This window comes from Notechis scutatus, chromosome Z (genome assembly GCF_049901735.1).
Source record: "Notechis scutatus isolate UNSWTSFEM ecotype Mainland chromosome Z, rNotScu1.2, whole genome shotgun sequence".
NCBI classification, from domain to species: Eukaryota; Metazoa; Chordata; class Lepidosauria; order Squamata; family Elapidae; genus Notechis; species Notechis scutatus.
In genome coordinates this window covers 78,210,077-78,227,213 of record NC_142025.1, presented here as the reverse complement: position 1 = coordinate 78,227,213, position 17,137 = coordinate 78,210,077, and the positions used below count along the sequence as shown (strand labels likewise).

Below are 17,137 nucleotides of genomic sequence, written 5' to 3'. Positions count from 1 at the left end.
TTAGCAATGGATAAAATTTCTCATTGCTAAGCAAGACAGTTGTTACTTTATGACCTGTCTTGCCACAGTTTTAAGTGTATTGCACTGCAGGTATTAAAGTACGAACTGGTTCTTAAGTAAATCTGGCTTTCTCATTGACTTTGCTTGTCAGAAGGTTGCAAAAAGTGATCACATGACAACTGCACACTGCAGCCATCATACACATCAGTTGCCAAGTATCCAAATTTTAGTCACGTGTATCCATGGGGATGCTGCAACAGTTGTAAATGTGTAAAACAGTTATAAGTTACTTTTTTCAGTGCCACTGTAACTAAACAAATGGTTGTAAATTGAGTCTGTATTGTAATGTAGATTGACCTCTTCCAATCTGTTGGCCTCTCTAGTTTTCATAAGTACTTTATAAGATTTAACTTTGTTTTTTTGTTTTAAGGCAAGTACATTTTAATCTTCTCCGTCAGTGTACAGTTAAAATCTATCTTATTGCACAAGCAAAAGGTATATGCCTTAAACAAACCTCTTAGCATCAATATATAGATAGAATTATTTGTTTTAAATCTTTCTTGATGTAGTCTGAAATGTCCTAGTAATGAAGTATCTAAATTGTAGCACCTAAATTTCAGTGTAAATTACTGGAACGTAGTTTGATATTGTGGTACAAAAAGGATTTCCTCATCCAATCAGAAGCTTAGTTTTTTTCAGCGGTTTTAAAATTTGGGGTGAAGAATATGGGTTAGCATAATGGATCGGACATATTTTATAGCCTAGATTTTTCATTAAGATAAAAAAGGGGGGAAATTTGGAGTTACTGTATAAGACAGAAACAGGATGGACAACTCCACATTCATCGATAAGATTTTTCATATGGAAAGAAAAAAGTGATCTGGCCTCCTTCAAAGCAACGACTGACCTTCCCAAAGCTACTTACCACCTGTTTTTGAAGTTCTGATGGCCACACATATATTCCTGCAGTCACATAATTGCGTTTTCGGCACTTGTCAACTGGCTCACATTTAGAGCTATTTAGAGAATTCCAATATCACATGATTACAATATTTGCAGTATTTTGGTTTATAGCAAAAAAAAAAAAACATTGTAAAAATGGACTCACTTAATGACCAGTGTGTTAGGGTTTGGGGATTAACCCCTAGAAGAGTATTGCAGCAGTAGTCAAACCAGGAAGGGTCCCAGAGTATACACACACTGAACACAAACACTGTTTGTAGTTTAAATAGTTTTTAATCCAGTTAGAGTTTAAGCATTGTCATTCAGTCCATTAAGTCATTCACAGTATTTCCATCCAGTAAGACTCACTAGTATAGTCCAAGTTAAGAGTCCTTGCAATATCTTTATCAGCCGATAAAGATATCTTCTCCTCCTCCGGTTTCACTCTCCAGAGAAACAAACGCTGGATATTCAGTAGAATTACGCAGTAAATCAGCAAACAGTAGCAAACAATAACAGTTCAGTCACAGGCACTCACAGTCAGTAATCACAGTTAGTCGCAGCAGCACACAGTAACAGTTACAGCCAGCAGCACTCAGTTATAGACAGTAAGCTTTCCAGCTTCTAATGCTTCCTTATATTGTAACTTCTAACCGCACCCTTAATCGGCTAATTGCCTGCTGCATTGTGCTTAAAGTGATAAGCACTTAAACCATGATATCTAAGTTTTATATATTTATTCACCCAAACCATATTTGGTATCAATGTTATACCTAACACAGTGTTTTCTTAATGAATGACATTTGCTTAATAATTGCCACAAAAAAGGTTGTAAAATCAGGCACGGTCATATGGTGACTCCTTACCAATCACCACAACTTGTGACCTATTCTGGGTCAATTAAGGTGGTTGGTTGATCAAGGACTACCTGTAGTGGAAGCAAACTTTGAGATAGCAATATGTTATCCCTTTAACTCAGTGGTTCCCAAACTTTTTCAGTCCACCGCCCCCTTGGTGCTACAAACTCATCCTTGGTGCCCCCACCCAGGGGTGGGATTCAAATTTCTGTGGGTGTGACCTAATTTGAGGGTGTAGCTTGCTGGTCATGTGACTGGCTGGGCATGGCTTGCAGGTCACATGACTGGCTGGTGCGGCTTGCTGGCTGGGCGTGGCTTGCTGGTCACATGACTGGGTAGGTGTGGTTTGGTGGTCATGTGACTGGGTGGGCATGGCCAGGTGACTGGCAAACCAAATACAAGTGGTCCTCACTTAATGGCTGGTTGTTTAGCAAGTGTTCTAATTTATGACTGGCCTCCCCAGAGCTACTTGACTTGTTTTTGGAGTTTTGACAGCCATGCACACACATACACACACACACCCTTCCAATCCTGCTGGAGCAGGCCATTGGATTAGAATCAGCAAAATATCTCTGTTTAGATTCTAGTAGTGAATAGAATCTAATCAGAGATGCTTTGCCAATCCTTGTTGATTTGTTTTATTTGTATTTATTTTATGTTGCTGAATTGCATTGACATGTGTGTCTCTTCTTGTGCACAGCCCAGAAGCTTTTGTGATTCTTTGCAGCAAAAATTATTGACCTCTGGGCTTCCTGTTTGCGAGGCTTCGGCGGCGGCAGGGTTCCGCGATCCAGCGTGATCCCTGCCGGGCTCATCGACTAGGTTCCCCCGATCCACTTGGATTTGGGGGATATAGCTACCTGTAGGGGCTACTGAAGACAGGGGGATCTGGAAAGGGGTAGGGGGTGTCACAGACCCCTCCCAGCCAGCTAAACCCCTTTTTCCCTAGGCGGAGGAGCGGCGGTCAGCAATGGCCGCCTCAAAGAAACCTGCAGACGGATAAGAATGTGCAGGAGGAAGAGAATCGGAGAATCGTGAGAGTTGCCTATGGTCCGGGATAAAGTTGCTAAGCAAGGAACCTCTGGGGATCGGAGAACTGTTGGAGAAGTTACTACATTGTTTCCAGAGAGAGTTACAAGCTGCAGATAGAACTCTTAAAGGGAAAGATTTTTTTTTTCTTCACACTCCTTCCTAACGTGACAGCTGTGGAACAGTAAGAGAAATCTGAAAATCCAGGTAATTAAACACTGAAGAGATAAGGATTTCTGAATGATTTTTTTCTTTGTTAAAAAAAAAACTTTTCTTTTTTTATGCTGTGAGTGGGAAGGGAGAGTAGAAAGCTGGACTATAATTTGGAAATGAGGAGTATGCCTGGAATTTTAACGAGATATAAATATTAACAAGGCTTCTGAAGATATATATTAAATGCAACTTTGTGATCCAATTTTAACCCCAGAAAGAGAAATTGAGGAAGGAGAAGGTGCCTAAAGAAATGATCTACTTGGACTGCTTGGTGATTTTATTACTTTTGAAAATTATCTTTGATTAAAAACATCTGGGTGGTTGTTTGGGAAAACTTTCTCTTCACAATGACATCATTTGTGGATGATTTGGAACTATTACATCAAAAAATTCAAGAGGAAAAGAGAAGGGAAGGATGTTTTGATACTCTGTGTCAGTATTTAGAAATGGCGGTCTATGCTTACGTGGAAGGGATTGAATACCAAGAAGATTTGGAGGAAGAAGAAGCCATCTTGAGGAACAAGTCACTTTGGCTGGGCAAAGAAAGGAGAAGGAGAAAAAGGAAAAAGAGACTTTAAGATCTGTAAAAGCAATCCAAAAAAGAAAAATAAGATGAAAAGGAGGTATTATGTTAGAAAACTGCAGAGGGGAGGAAGCTGGAGAGGAAGAGAGGTGGAGAGACGAAGGGGTAATGAGGACAGAGAGAAGAACAAGCAAGGGAGAAAAGGGATGAGAGGCCTCAGTAGTAGAGAGCAAGATGTAAAGAAACAAATCTTTTTAGAGACAATGGGTAATCTTATTGATGAAGGGATTCTAAAGGTACACAAGATTGTTTTTATATTTGTACTTAGAAATAACTTTTAGAAGGTTGGAAATAAAGTGTAATTTAAAATGTGGTAAAATATTTAATATAACTTAGTGAAATTGGTGTTAAGGGAAGGGGAACATTTTATGAAATAAAGATTGGAGACATGATGTGGGGGGGAATAACTGGAAAATATAACTATTATTAAAAAGATATGATATTAAATTGAATGGATAAAATGGTTAAGGTATAAAAGAATGTTGGGGAGAGGAGGAGAAGGAGGATTACCTTAATGAAATAATGATTTAAAATATGTGATGTGGGGGAGAATAATTGGAAAGTAGGTCCTCCCACAAAAGTATGTTAATTAATTGAAAAGCAATGTGCTAAGTTTTTATGTTATAAAAGAATATGAATATTAATGAATAGATTAGTTCTGGTAGTGATGATATTGTATAATTCTTGAATGTACCAAGCAGGATCCCAATGTAAGTTAGGTGTTTTATATTAAATATTATAAATGTAGAGGAAAGAGGTAAAGGCGTTATACTCCAATTAGTGGACAGGAGAAGTTTTATTTTTTATTTTAAGGAAGAAAGCAAATGGATAGCTGAAATAAACAGACAAAGAATAATAAATATTATGATTTGAACTGAGATGAGATGAATAAAATAAAATTAAGAGAATTTAAGAGAGAAAAGAAACTATATATAAAAGTGAAGATGGTAATAAGATATGAATGACATATAAAATGAATATGAATTTGAAGTTGTGTCTGTATAAAGAGTTTTGACCCGGGATTGAGCAACCTTCAGAAAAGATGATTTTTTATTTTATGTTATGTCTTATGTTATATGTATTTGTGTTTGTTTTTTAAAATTAATAAAACTTGTTTAAAAAAAAAAATTATTGACCTCTGACTTTGCTCTACTTTTCAAATGTGCTGCCACTGCTGCATTCCTGGTGCCGGCCCTGCAGGTCCACCCCATTGAGCCTGCTGCACCGGAGGAACCTGCCCAAGCAAGTCAGAACGGAGTGGTGCTCCAAGTCAATGGGGTGAGCCTGAGAGAGGGAAAGAGAGAGAGAGAGAGAAAAGAGAGAGAGAAAGAGAGAAGGAAGAAAAGAAAAGGGAAAGAAAGAAAAAGGGACAGACAAAGAAAGGGGGTGGGGTGGAAGGAAGTGACAGAAAGAAAAAGAAGGAGGGAGGGAGGGAGGGAGGAGAAAGATAATGAGATATCTATTCTAGTCCAATCACCTGCTCCAGCAGGATTAGAAGAGAGTGTATGTGTGTGTGTGTGTTTTCTTGTAATTTACCAGTATGTTTTGGTTTTGCCTTCTTCAGAATTGGCACTGTAATACATTGGGGAAAAGTAATTTTTTAGGGTGGAGATCTGGTCCAGTGGATCCTGTTTAAAGCCTCAACAAAGATGAGAGCTTCCTGATAGTCTTGACCATGTTTCGTCCACAAAACCTTTAATAGAAGCCAAAGATGCTTCAATGTGCTGGCAAAGATTTTTCAATGTGGAAAAGGGCCCCAGTCTAAACTACACCTCATTTCAATCTGATACATCAGGTCTCTCTCTCTCTCCCTCTTCCTCTTCCCCTCCCTCCCAGACTGACTTTGCTCTACTTTCCCTATGTGCCTGCGGGGCTGGCGCTTCAAATATGGATGGATGGATTGATGGATGGATAGAGAGAGAGAGAGAAAAACAGAGAGACAGGTAGGTAGGTAGGTAGGTAGGTAGGTAGGTAGGTAGGTAGATATATTGGGAGATAGGTAGGTAGATAGGCAAGCAGGCAGGCAGACATTTTGGATGAATGTATGGATAGGTACCTACCTAGACAACTTTTTGGATGGATAGGTAGGTGGGTAGGTAGACAGAAAGGCAGGCAGGCAGGTAGGAAGGCAGGCAGGCAGGCAAACAGACAGACCTTTTGGATGGATGGATGGATAGATAGATAGATAGACAGACAGACAGAATGCGACAGCGGCGGCACTTTGGGAAAGTAGAGCAAAGCCAGAGTGGGAATTGAAGTCCACACAAGTTGCCAAGCTTGAGAAACACTGGCTGAATATATCAACCCAGCCATTCTGGTTTAGAGTTTAGCATGCTGTTTGATTCCGGCTTAGTAAATAAACCATGGCTAAGATTTTCCTGCTGCTTAATGCAGCTGCCCCTCTGCCCCTTCTCCAGCCCCCTGCCCCAGTTCTTTGTTTGGCATCCAATTTTGCAATGCCATCCTCCCCAGGGCAGCAATGTGGCCGACTTGACCCTCTTTGCTCCAAGGTCCACTTCCATTGGGCCAAGCAAGGGGAGGCGCTCTGCACACACTCAGAGACTCCCAACTTGGATTCTGCACACTCAGAGACTCCCAACATTGGAAACTCCAATGAGTTTCCATATCTCTGCAAATCATGCAGACCCAAACTGGATCTGTCTAAAAGAGTTGATACCATTGAAACCATTGAAACATCCCTTAACACCATAGTAGCATCCCTGGACACCGTAAAAGAAAGAATATCCAACCTTGAAAAAAAAGACACAACGCAAAAACCTGAACATCCAATAGCTACAAACCACATCTCTACCCAACAACCACAACCCAATCCAAAACCCAATCCACAAATAAACACAACCCAGACAAATATTGATATCCCAATCCTCATCAGAGAAGCCGTTGAGCGTGAATGGAAACGTCAAAACGCCATCTTATTTGGTCTAGAGGACATCAATGACAATGATGACATCACAACTGTCCGAAACATCATCAGTGATGATCAAGCATCAACCATCTCCGCTGATGAAATACTTGACATTTCCGCATTGGCGAGCTCAAAAACAGAGGCGGCTCTGTATTGCACGCTTGTGCAGGGTCATTTGCAAAAATGAATCAAGCAACGTAAATTCATTTACACTATAAATTCACTCGCCAAAACCAACACCAACCATAAGAACCTCCGTTGTCGCCCTGACCTAACCATACAGCAACGTGCCCGCTCCCGTGTACTCCGCACTGAACTCAAAAAACGTCTAGACAATGGAGAGAAGGACCTGTACATTGACTACCATGCTGACTGTATCAAAAGTAAGCCACACAACCCGCAACTCAGCTTTAACCCTCAACCACAACCCTACCTCAACCGATCCACCATCACCCAAGACTAGGCATGCACGCCCCTAACTACCTCAATTCCAACTACTACTGGCCTTAAATGCAAACTACTCAATGCAAGAAGCCTCGTGAATAAAATACCTGAATTTTTCCTCCTACTAAATATGGCTAAATTCGACATTATATTTGTCTGTGAAACATGGCTCAATGCATCTCTCCCTGACTCCATTACCACAGTAAGGGACTATCATGTTTACCGATCAGATCGTGAGATTCGTAGAGGAGGTGGTGTTGCTATCTTCTATAAAAAGTCCTTACATCTAAAAAATATCCAAGTTACCCAGGAGCTTGCTCTTCCTGAGACCATCATCTGTGAACTATCCTTAAATATCACAATTCAATTCTTACTATGTTACAGAGCACCTGATTATGACATCGAACATGTAAACAAGCTAAATACATTACTAACATGGGCTGCATCCTGCCCATACCCTTTTATCTTTCTTGGTGATTTCAATCTACCTCATATTGACTGGACCCTAAATGAATGTACAACTGAAATCATACACACAACCTTCTACAATGCTATTACAAATCTGGGACTGGAACAACTAGTAACCAACAACACTAGACTAAACAACTGCCTCGATCTCATCTTCTGCAATAGTTTGAATTTAATTTACGGAATACAAACTAAAGAACCCTTTTCCAGCAGTGACCACAATATGATTGACTTTTGTCTCAACATACGCCACACAAAAATCACCACAATGATGTAATCCCCAATTGTAACTTCAAAAAAGGCAACTCATGATCTTATAGACAACGATCTCTCATCCCTTGATTGGCAATCTCTATTCACTGGATGCAATACTGTTGAAGACCATTACAACATATTTTTACTTGAAGTCAAAAGAGTCATCAAACTATATGTACCAACAACAACTCCCAAAACAAAACAAAAAGCAGATTACCCATAACAATAAGGAAACTTCAATCCAAAAAGAGTTCACTCTGGGGGAAAAACAAATCTGGTCACGTTGCCAATTTCAAAAGCCGATACAAAAATTTATGCCACCAGATAAAGACCGAATGCACCAATTATCACATTAAACAAGAGGAAAACCTTCTAAGCACCAATTCCACCCGTGCTTTTTACAATTTTGTAAACAACAAACTAAAAGACTCAAGGTCCATCCCACCTTGATAGGACCTGATGGTAAAGACTGCAACGATGACACCACTAAAGCCAACATCTTTAACACATTCTTCAGCTCAGTATTTGTAAACAGCAATGGATCATGCCCAGTATTTCCTAGCCGTACTACAGATAACAACAATGATCTAATACATATCGATTTTACAGAAGACAATGTTGAAAAAGCACTACGCAATCTAAAACCATCTCTATCTATTGGACCTGATGGAATATGTGCCTACTTCTTAAAAAAGCTATCCACTGCCATAGCCAAACCTCTAAGCATAATCTTTGAAAAATCTTTCAGGACCAGCTCCTTGCCTAACCTATGGTCACAAGCCACAGTCATCCCCATCTTCAAAAAGGAGACCCAAGCCTAGTTGAAAATTACAGACCAATCTCCTTATGCTCGTCACCTGTAAAGTCATGGAATCAATTATTAACCAATCCATCATCCTCCACTTAGAGACAAACAACCTACTCTCCAATAAACAATTTGGTTTCAGAAAAAAACTATCCTGTAATCTGCAACTCTTACATTGCAAAAACATATGGACGACACAACTCGACCAGGGCAAAGCAATAGACGCAATCTACATAGACTTCTGTAAAGCCTTTGATTCAGTGGTACACGACAAACTACTCCTAAAAATAAAATCCTATGGTATCTCTGGACAACTGAATAACTGGATAGAAGCATTCTGGCAAACAGACAACAAATGGTCAAAATTGGGAGCGTCCTATCAAATTCTGTACCTGTCAATAGTGGTGTCCCCCAAGGCAGTGTTCTAGGACCAACTCTCTTCATACTCTACATAAATGACCTCTGTGATCATATTAAGAGCAATTGCGTTCTTTTCGCTGATGATGTAAAGCTGTTCAATACCACAGACAATACTGCTACCCTACAAAAAGATCTTGACTATGTATCAGAATGGTCAAACAAATGGCAACTTCAAATCTCAACAAATAAATGCTCTGTCTTACATATTGGCAAAAAAAATTAGAAAATAAAATACAAGCTGAATAGTCAAGATCTTGTTGATGACCCAAGCTCTGTAAAGGACCTTGGAATACTCACCTCTAATGATCTAAGTGCTAGAGCCCACTGCAACTACATAGCCAAAAGGCATTAAGAGTTGTTAACCTAATCCTACGTAGCTTTTTCTCTGGTAATATCACACTACTAACCAGAGCATACAAAACATTTGCTAGACCAATACTCGAATACAATTCATCAGTCTGGAACCCACATTACGTATCTGATATTAGCACAATTGAGAAAGTCCAGAAATATTTCACAAGAAGAGTTCTCCACTCCTCTACTCGTTGTAGAATACCTTATGCCACCAGACTTGAAATTCTAGAACTAGAAAACCTTGAATTACGCCGTCTTCGGTCTGATTTAAGCATGGTATATAAAATCATACATTGCAATGTCCTACCTGTCAATGAATACTTCAGCTTCAACCATAACAACACAAGAGCACACAATAGATACAAACTCAAAGTTAACCGCACCAAACTTGATTGCAGGAAATACGACTTCAGCAATAGAGTGGTCAATGTCTGGAATACTCTACCCGACTCTGTAGTTTCTTCCCCAAACCCCAAAAACTTTAACCTGAGACTGTCTACTACCCCTTTCCTAAGAGGTCTGTAGGGGGCGTGCATAAGCGCACCAACGTGCCTACCATCCCTGTCCTATTGTTTCTCTTATTCTTCTTTTATTTTTCTTATATGTACCCATTTCATGTATTCACAACTATGTATACACTTATACTTATTATCTTGTAAACAATTGGCAAATCAAATAAATAAATAAATAAATAAATAAATAAATAAATAAATAAACTTTGGGGAAGTGTTCCGCCCATCTTTACGCTCTGCCCGGGAGGAGGAAGGCATGTGGAAGCAGTCCAGACTGGCAGAGGCGGAGGGAACGATCGCTTGGAAAGTAAGCAAACAAGCAAGTGCAGGGCTCGGCCGGAAGAACTGGGCTTCAGAGGTAGGCTAGGTTCTAGGTCTGGCCTGGCCACGTAGAGCCAAAATGAACCAATCCACGTGCCTTGGAGAGCTGCAGTTGCACCCACCCGCATCCTGTGCGCAAGCCCAGCTGGCTGGAGAGGCAGAGGTGCTGTGTGTTCCCTTGTTTTCCGGGGAGGGGAGCCCTAATGCCAGACCACCCACCTCTTCCACTGCATGCCTTGGGAGGGTTTTGCTTTCGGGCCTTCTGGTGCACCTCCGCTGCTTCCACCGGAGAGGGCAGCCTGCAAGCTAAGGTGCCCCCTTTCCGCCACCTCCCCCCTCCCTCCCCAGGCTTGGCAAGGCTCGCCATGCATGGTTCCACATTCGAGGCGCCGCGTGCAGGTTCTGCATTCGAGCGGTGAAATAGTCAATGGGGTGGGCCTGCAGGGCCGGTGCCTCGAATGCCCCCCTGCCGCCTCTTAGCACCCCCTGCTGCCCCCCTTGCCTCTTAGCACCCCCCAAGGCATCCCACCACCCCCCAGGGAGCGGTACTACCCACTTTGGGAACCACTGCTTTAACTAGAAGAAGAGATTAAAAATGTGATCTACATAAAAAGATAAAAATTCAAAGTTAGATTGTGTGTGTGTATTTGTAAAGTCATGTCATGTTACTATTTGATAAGACTATACCCATTTCTGCAGTAAAAATAAAAGTATTATTTCTAGAGACATACATATTTTGTAAAAAAAAAAAAAAAAAAGCCATTACATTCTGAGAAACTAATGTTTTTCATATGTAGACATGTTCATGTCACTTTAAGGACAGCAAAAAGGCTTTTCAGTAGGAAAATGTTTACATCTAAGACTCCTTAGGTATAATAAGAAATATTTTCCAGGTATTGTATGTTTGGAGCTTTATTGACAAATCCTTTTGGAATGTATGAAAATACAAATCACCTTATTTGAATATCGCTTTCAAGCTTGCTTGCTTTAGAATCTTGATTCAGAATCAATCCTTAATATGGCATGTCCTTCCCAGAGAAAAAGAGGAAAGTTTTGGATTTTGATTTCCAAATGTAAAACAAGGAATACCAGACCATTTCTTTTACTTTATTTTATTTATTTATTTATTTTATTTGTCAAATGCTTGCAATATAATAGAAATAAGAATAAACATAAGTATAAATCCATGAAATAGGTACTAATAATTGGGGGCAATAGGACAGGGACGGAAGGCACGAGGTAAGGTAAGTTTTTTTGTTACTCTGAAATTCTCAAATAAGTCATTTCTTATTTCTTAGCCTTGGTAGTATATTAGTGACTCATGCTTTTAGAACAGAGGATAGGTTTTAAAAGATAGCACTGTAATTAAAAATTGTGCATTGGAAGATGAACTGGGTGTTATAATAAATGTCTGAATAACATACTATAGTGAAGGTGATTTCATCTGGATTTAACTAGTATACCTTTTGGATTGCTTTTCAAAATTACTGAATAGAGGAGGAATTATGGTAGCTGCAACCACTTTGAGTAATATGTTGTTACTGTAAACTATTCATCTTGACAACTCTTGATGGATTTCTATATAACTGTGGGCCTTCTCAAAGAAGAAGGAACGAAAAGGGAAGGAAGGAAACTTCTGAATTGCTTTTCTGTGGTTATAGTTTCTCCTCAATCTTTGGCATTCAGTAATAGAAATGCAATTAGCTTTCAAAATTTTAGAATCTTTTTTATTAATTAATATACATGAGCACTAAAATGGCATGGTTAAGATGCTATTTCTTAGATATGAGAACTAGTTGGCTGTCTGTCTGGGGGCCACATTCTGTCAGCCTTAGACTGGAAAATCAACAACTTGTCTGCCAAATTGCACCAGACTATTGTGGCATGTATTACAGCCCACAACTATCAATAAAAATGTCTTTATTATGAAGTAGATTGATTTGGCTAATCACCATCATTGCTATCATCATTATGATCTCTACAAGAGCTGACGTTCTAGGCCACAGTTATAGATTCATCAGTAATTTGCCGCAGAATTTCTTGCCCTGTGTTGTTTTCGAAATGCATTGTTTTTTAAAATGTAATTTAATTAAATATTTTTAAATAGAAAATAAAAAAACTAGTAGTCTGATCAAGTGAGGTATTAGTATCACTGTGTTCTGTTTAGTAATACCACACTTGAATACTTCATCCAATTTTGGTTTCTGCAATACCAAAAACATTGAGATTCTAGAAAGAGTGAAGAGAAGAGCAACAAAGATTATTAGAGGATTATTAGAGGCTAAAATATATGATGAACGGTTGGAACAGGTTATGTCTGGACTAATGAAGAGAAAAAATAGGGAAGACATAATAGCAGACTTTCAATATATGAGGGGTTGTTACAAAGAAGAAAGGATCAACCTATTCTCCAAAGCACATGAGGGCAAGACAAAAAGTAACAAATGGACATTTATTTATTATTTATTTATATACTACCCATATTTTCCCCAAAATAAGACCCTGTCTTAAATTTTTTGCCACCAAAAAAGGCACCAGGTTTTATTTTGAGGGGGATGTTGTCCATTGACACACATCACTTGTGTGCCTTGCCCTGACCTCCTTTTCACTGTCAGAGGCTTCAGGAACTTCTGATAGTTGCAGCCAGGCCTTGCACACCTCGGCCCATTTCTTCTGCAGCCAGCAAGGCTTCAAAGGTCTTTACAGCCGATAACAGAGCTCTGGATTGATCTGAAGCTCTGTTATTTGCCATAGAGGCCTTCAGGAAAGCCTTGCTTGCTGAAGAAGAAATGAGCCAAGGTGTGCAAGGCCTGGCTGCAACTATCCGAAGTTAAGTAGTAGGGCAGTTCCAGCCCCCTCATCCTCACCCTAGCTTCATTACCCATGCACACTGGAGTGGCGGGTTCTTAATTAGGGGTTATTTTGGAGGTAGGGTTTTTATTAGGCACGTGTAAAAATCAAGCTAGGACTTACTTTCTGAGTAGGTCATATTTTCGGGAAAACATTACTTACATGTCTGTCTATCTATCTATCTATCTATCTATCTATCTATCTATCTATCTATCTATCTATCTATCTATCTAACAAATAATTCAAGGCAGTAAACATATCCAAGACACCTCCCTCCTCCTATTTTCTCCACAACAATAGGTGAGGTTGTTGTGAGGTGAATTGGACTAAGGGAGAATGGCCCAAGATCACCCAACTGGTTTTCATGGTGAAGGAAGGACTTGAGGACAATAATGAATTATGCAATATGATGCCAACAATGAAAACTTAGTTGTTCACTTTTTTCCTGTGTTTTCTTTAGGAAATGTCCAACTTTTACATACTTATAAAGAAGACACTGTAGAAGAAACCAAATCTTTTAGCTGTTGTTCTATGCCAGAACGGAATATATATGATTCAAAGGTTATTAATTTACCCCCTGTTATTGTACCATTGGCTTTTCAAAATGATGTTATAAATTCAAGAGACAAATCCATTGATGTAGAGAAGACCTTGACTGAAAGAGATTCTGTGTTGGCTGCAAAAGAATATAATGCTTCCTTTAAAAATGACAAATCTGAGAATGTTAAACAAAGGTAAGTTACATTTTTCAGGTGACATGCAAGTTTGTTATTTTGGCATAGTTGGCTGCAAGGAAACAAGTAGTTTATAAATTTTGTCAAGGCCTAAACATTTACCATACCCACAATTAACCATACCCAGACTTTACTGCAGCTAGTTCTTTATTTATTTTTGAAAATAGACTCTTATTTGTGATAAAAAAGTAAATCAAGGATTGAGAACTATGGACTGTTAATCAGGCACCAAATCAAAAGAAGCGGGCAACAAGAGAGAAACAAGGCAAAAATCTAAGATCTAAAAAAAGAACTGAAGACTATCTTTTCCAGCGACACAGCTCTTTGGCTGGCTTTTGATCTGTCTTAGAGAGTAGACTTGCAGAATTTTGCTTTGTGTTCTACTCCCTTTGTTGAGTTCCTGATCCAAATAAGAAACCCAAGCTCTGGGTCTCATCCTCTGATTCCTCTCCACTGTCTCACTTAGTAAATGATAATAGCAATTAATAATGGAGCTCTTTGTGCTCCAACCTAGACTATGCTACAACCCTATACAAATTGGAGGAATTCAGGACTCATTGTTTTACTTTCTTGAGTTGGGGCAAATAGTTCTAATCCACTCTATTTTCTGTTATCAAGGGGAAATACAATTTTATTGTTTTAATGTTTTATTATTGTTGCATGTAATTCTAAAGCAATTTGATTCTGTGAGATTTAATTAAAAATATAAGCCATCAAGTCAGTGTTGAATCTTAGTCACCACATAATAGACTTCCTCCAGCATGGTATATCCCCAACCTTTAGGCCTACCAATGGCATATGTATCATTACTGTAATTGAGATCATGCACCTTGCATCTTGTTGTTCTCTTCTCTTTTCTTCCATTTTTCCTAGAATTGTAGCCTACATTACAGAGCAAAGTCTTCTCATAATGTATATGTAATATGTTAATTTGAGTCTGGTCATTTGTACCTTTTATGAAAGCTCTGAATTGATTCGTTTGATGGTCTGCCTGTTTTCTTGGATATCCATGGTATTCTCAAAGAGTTTTCTCCAACACTGAAAAGATCACTATTCTTTCTATCCTATTCTTTGTTTCTGCAGAGTCCAGTTTTCACTTTCAAAAAATGTTACAGGGAAAATTATTGCCTACATGATTCTGATCTTTAGAGGTATAGATATGGCGTGTCTTCCAATGCTTTCATTGCTACATTATCAAGTTGATTGCTGATTCCTTTACTGAACCTATAGTTGAACCTATACGGCTGAGGCTTTCCAACATTTCAGTACTTTTCATTGACAGTTTTAATGCTGGTTACTATATCTACTACTGTTTTGATTTTTAATTCCATTTCTTACTGTGTTCTTTGACTTACTTTACAAGAGCTTGTAGATCATTTACATTCTCAGCTGTTAGAATAGTGTCATAAGTATAGCTCAGGTCATCAATGTTTTTCCTCCAGTTTTAAAACCACATACTTCTTTCATCGATCCTCCCTTCATATATATTCAGCGCATAGTCTGAGTAATTAGGAGACTGTATACATCCTTACTTCAGTCCTGCCAATCTGGAGCCACTCCAGGTTGTGGCATCCTCTTCTGTATATATAGGATTTGTATGAGGTCAGTGAAATGTTCTGGATTCTTATTTTCCTGGGGTCATTTCATAATTTGACATGGTTGAAATAATTGAAGGCCTTCTATAATCAGTGTAATGCATATTGACTTCTTTTGGCATACTCTAACTTTCTCAATTATCCAGCAAGCATCACCAATAATGTCTCTTGCTTCTTGGCCCAACATAAAGTCACTGCTTCACGCAAATTATTGTATTAATATGATTAGCCTGCTAGAAATCAGCAATTAACCCGTTGTCTTCATAATATAGGGCTGATGGCAGAATGATGGAAGCCAAAATTGAGAATACTGATATGTTTATGGTTGCTGGGGTGCAAAAGGTTCAACATGCACTAGACAAAAGCCTAGCAGGTAGGTGGAAGTTGATCTGCAAACATAATAGAAAGGAAGAGGAAATAGTGGCAGAAAATGTACTAAAAAGGTTTAAAAGATTTCTTTAAATCTCCAAATTGGAGAAAGTAGTAATGGTAATACAATTGCCTATCATAATTTAGTAGCTTTATTGAATATTATACCAATGAAACTGTTCCACTTCCATGATTAGGCTTATTTTTCTCTTTTTAGCCATAAGTTTTTTACTATAGCTACATTCAATGATGTGCTGAACCTAATGATGTGATGAACTCCAGCTTGTGAGAATTGTTAGTTAAATTTCTGGGAATTTGAGAACAAAGGTGAACCTTAATGCCTAACATGCCAATCAATTGTTCCATGGCTAAGGGCTAGGCACAGTACCAGCAATGGAGCCAACAGAGCCAGTTCTTAAAAATGTAGCAGTATACCACTGATTATTATATTTGTAGGTGTAGAGCAAGAGGATAAATTTCAAAAAAGTGTTATTTAGGTACATTGTTGGAAGACTGAGTATTCTATCACAGAACAAACATAATAACATTAAAAAGTCAAACTGTGCTACTGTACAAGGAAAAAATATAGAAAAGTATATTTTTGTGTGGTATTCAGCTAAAGTAAATTATTGAATTTAGATAGATACATACTTACATGCACATATATGTATCTACATACATAAATACACACATATACACACATGCATACATACTTATACATACATATACTGTGTTTCTCATATAATAAGGCCGGGTCTTATTTTTTTTGAGCCCTGAAAAAATGGCTAGGCTGTCTTTTCGGGGGGTGACTTAATTCCCCCCACTTGCATCTTCGGACAGGCAGGCAGTGATGGCTTGGATGTTGATCTCGGCGTTGGTGGGGCACTTCGTATTGGGGTCAACGCAGGCAGCACCATATCCAGGTGTGCAACAAAAGTACTTCCTAACGGCAAGCCCCCCCACCATTCCCCCCCATTTCGCATGTTGTAATATAGGCCTTAATTTGGGGGGGGGGGCTTAATTTCATTTCATGCCTATAAAACATGCTGGTACTTCCTATTGGGGAAGGCCATATTGTTGGAGAAACAGGGTACATACACACACACACATAAAGCATATATACACACACACTGATCTATACACACACACACACACACACACACACACACACACACAGCTTTCTTGAGAACTATATACTCTGATTTTGGAGTCTTGCCCGGAAATAACCTTGTAGAAATAAGCTGTGTTGATAACACTTCACTTTATTACATTCAAATGGTTGACTAAATGCATACTTTCTTTATACTTTAGCAAAATAAAATTGTGTTGTGTTCTGTTAGTTATGTTTGTAAAATTGTGTTCATTTATTTTTCTAACAGTAACCTTTTCTACTGTATATAAAACAACTTTTGTAGTAAAAAATGAAAGTTTACAGTATGGGAACTGCTGATCTCAGAAAA

The 17,137-nt window shown here is 38.8% G+C and overlaps 1 protein-coding gene across 3 annotated transcripts in view; it reads left to right on the top strand.

The window, feature by feature from the left end:
* Positions 1-17,137, top strand: part of COBL (cordon-bleu WH2 repeat protein) — a 129,260-nt gene that overhangs the window by 87,300 nt on the left and 24,823 nt on the right. For all 3 annotated transcript variants that reach the window (XM_087946459.1, XM_087946462.1, XM_087946461.1), the window contains exons 11-12: positions 13,440-13,713; positions 15,581-15,681. In XM_087946459.1, coding sequence (XP_087802585.1) covers positions 13,440-13,713; positions 15,581-15,681 — 375 coding nt within the window. The remainder of the gene's footprint in view (positions 1-13,439; positions 13,714-15,580; positions 15,682-17,137) is intronic.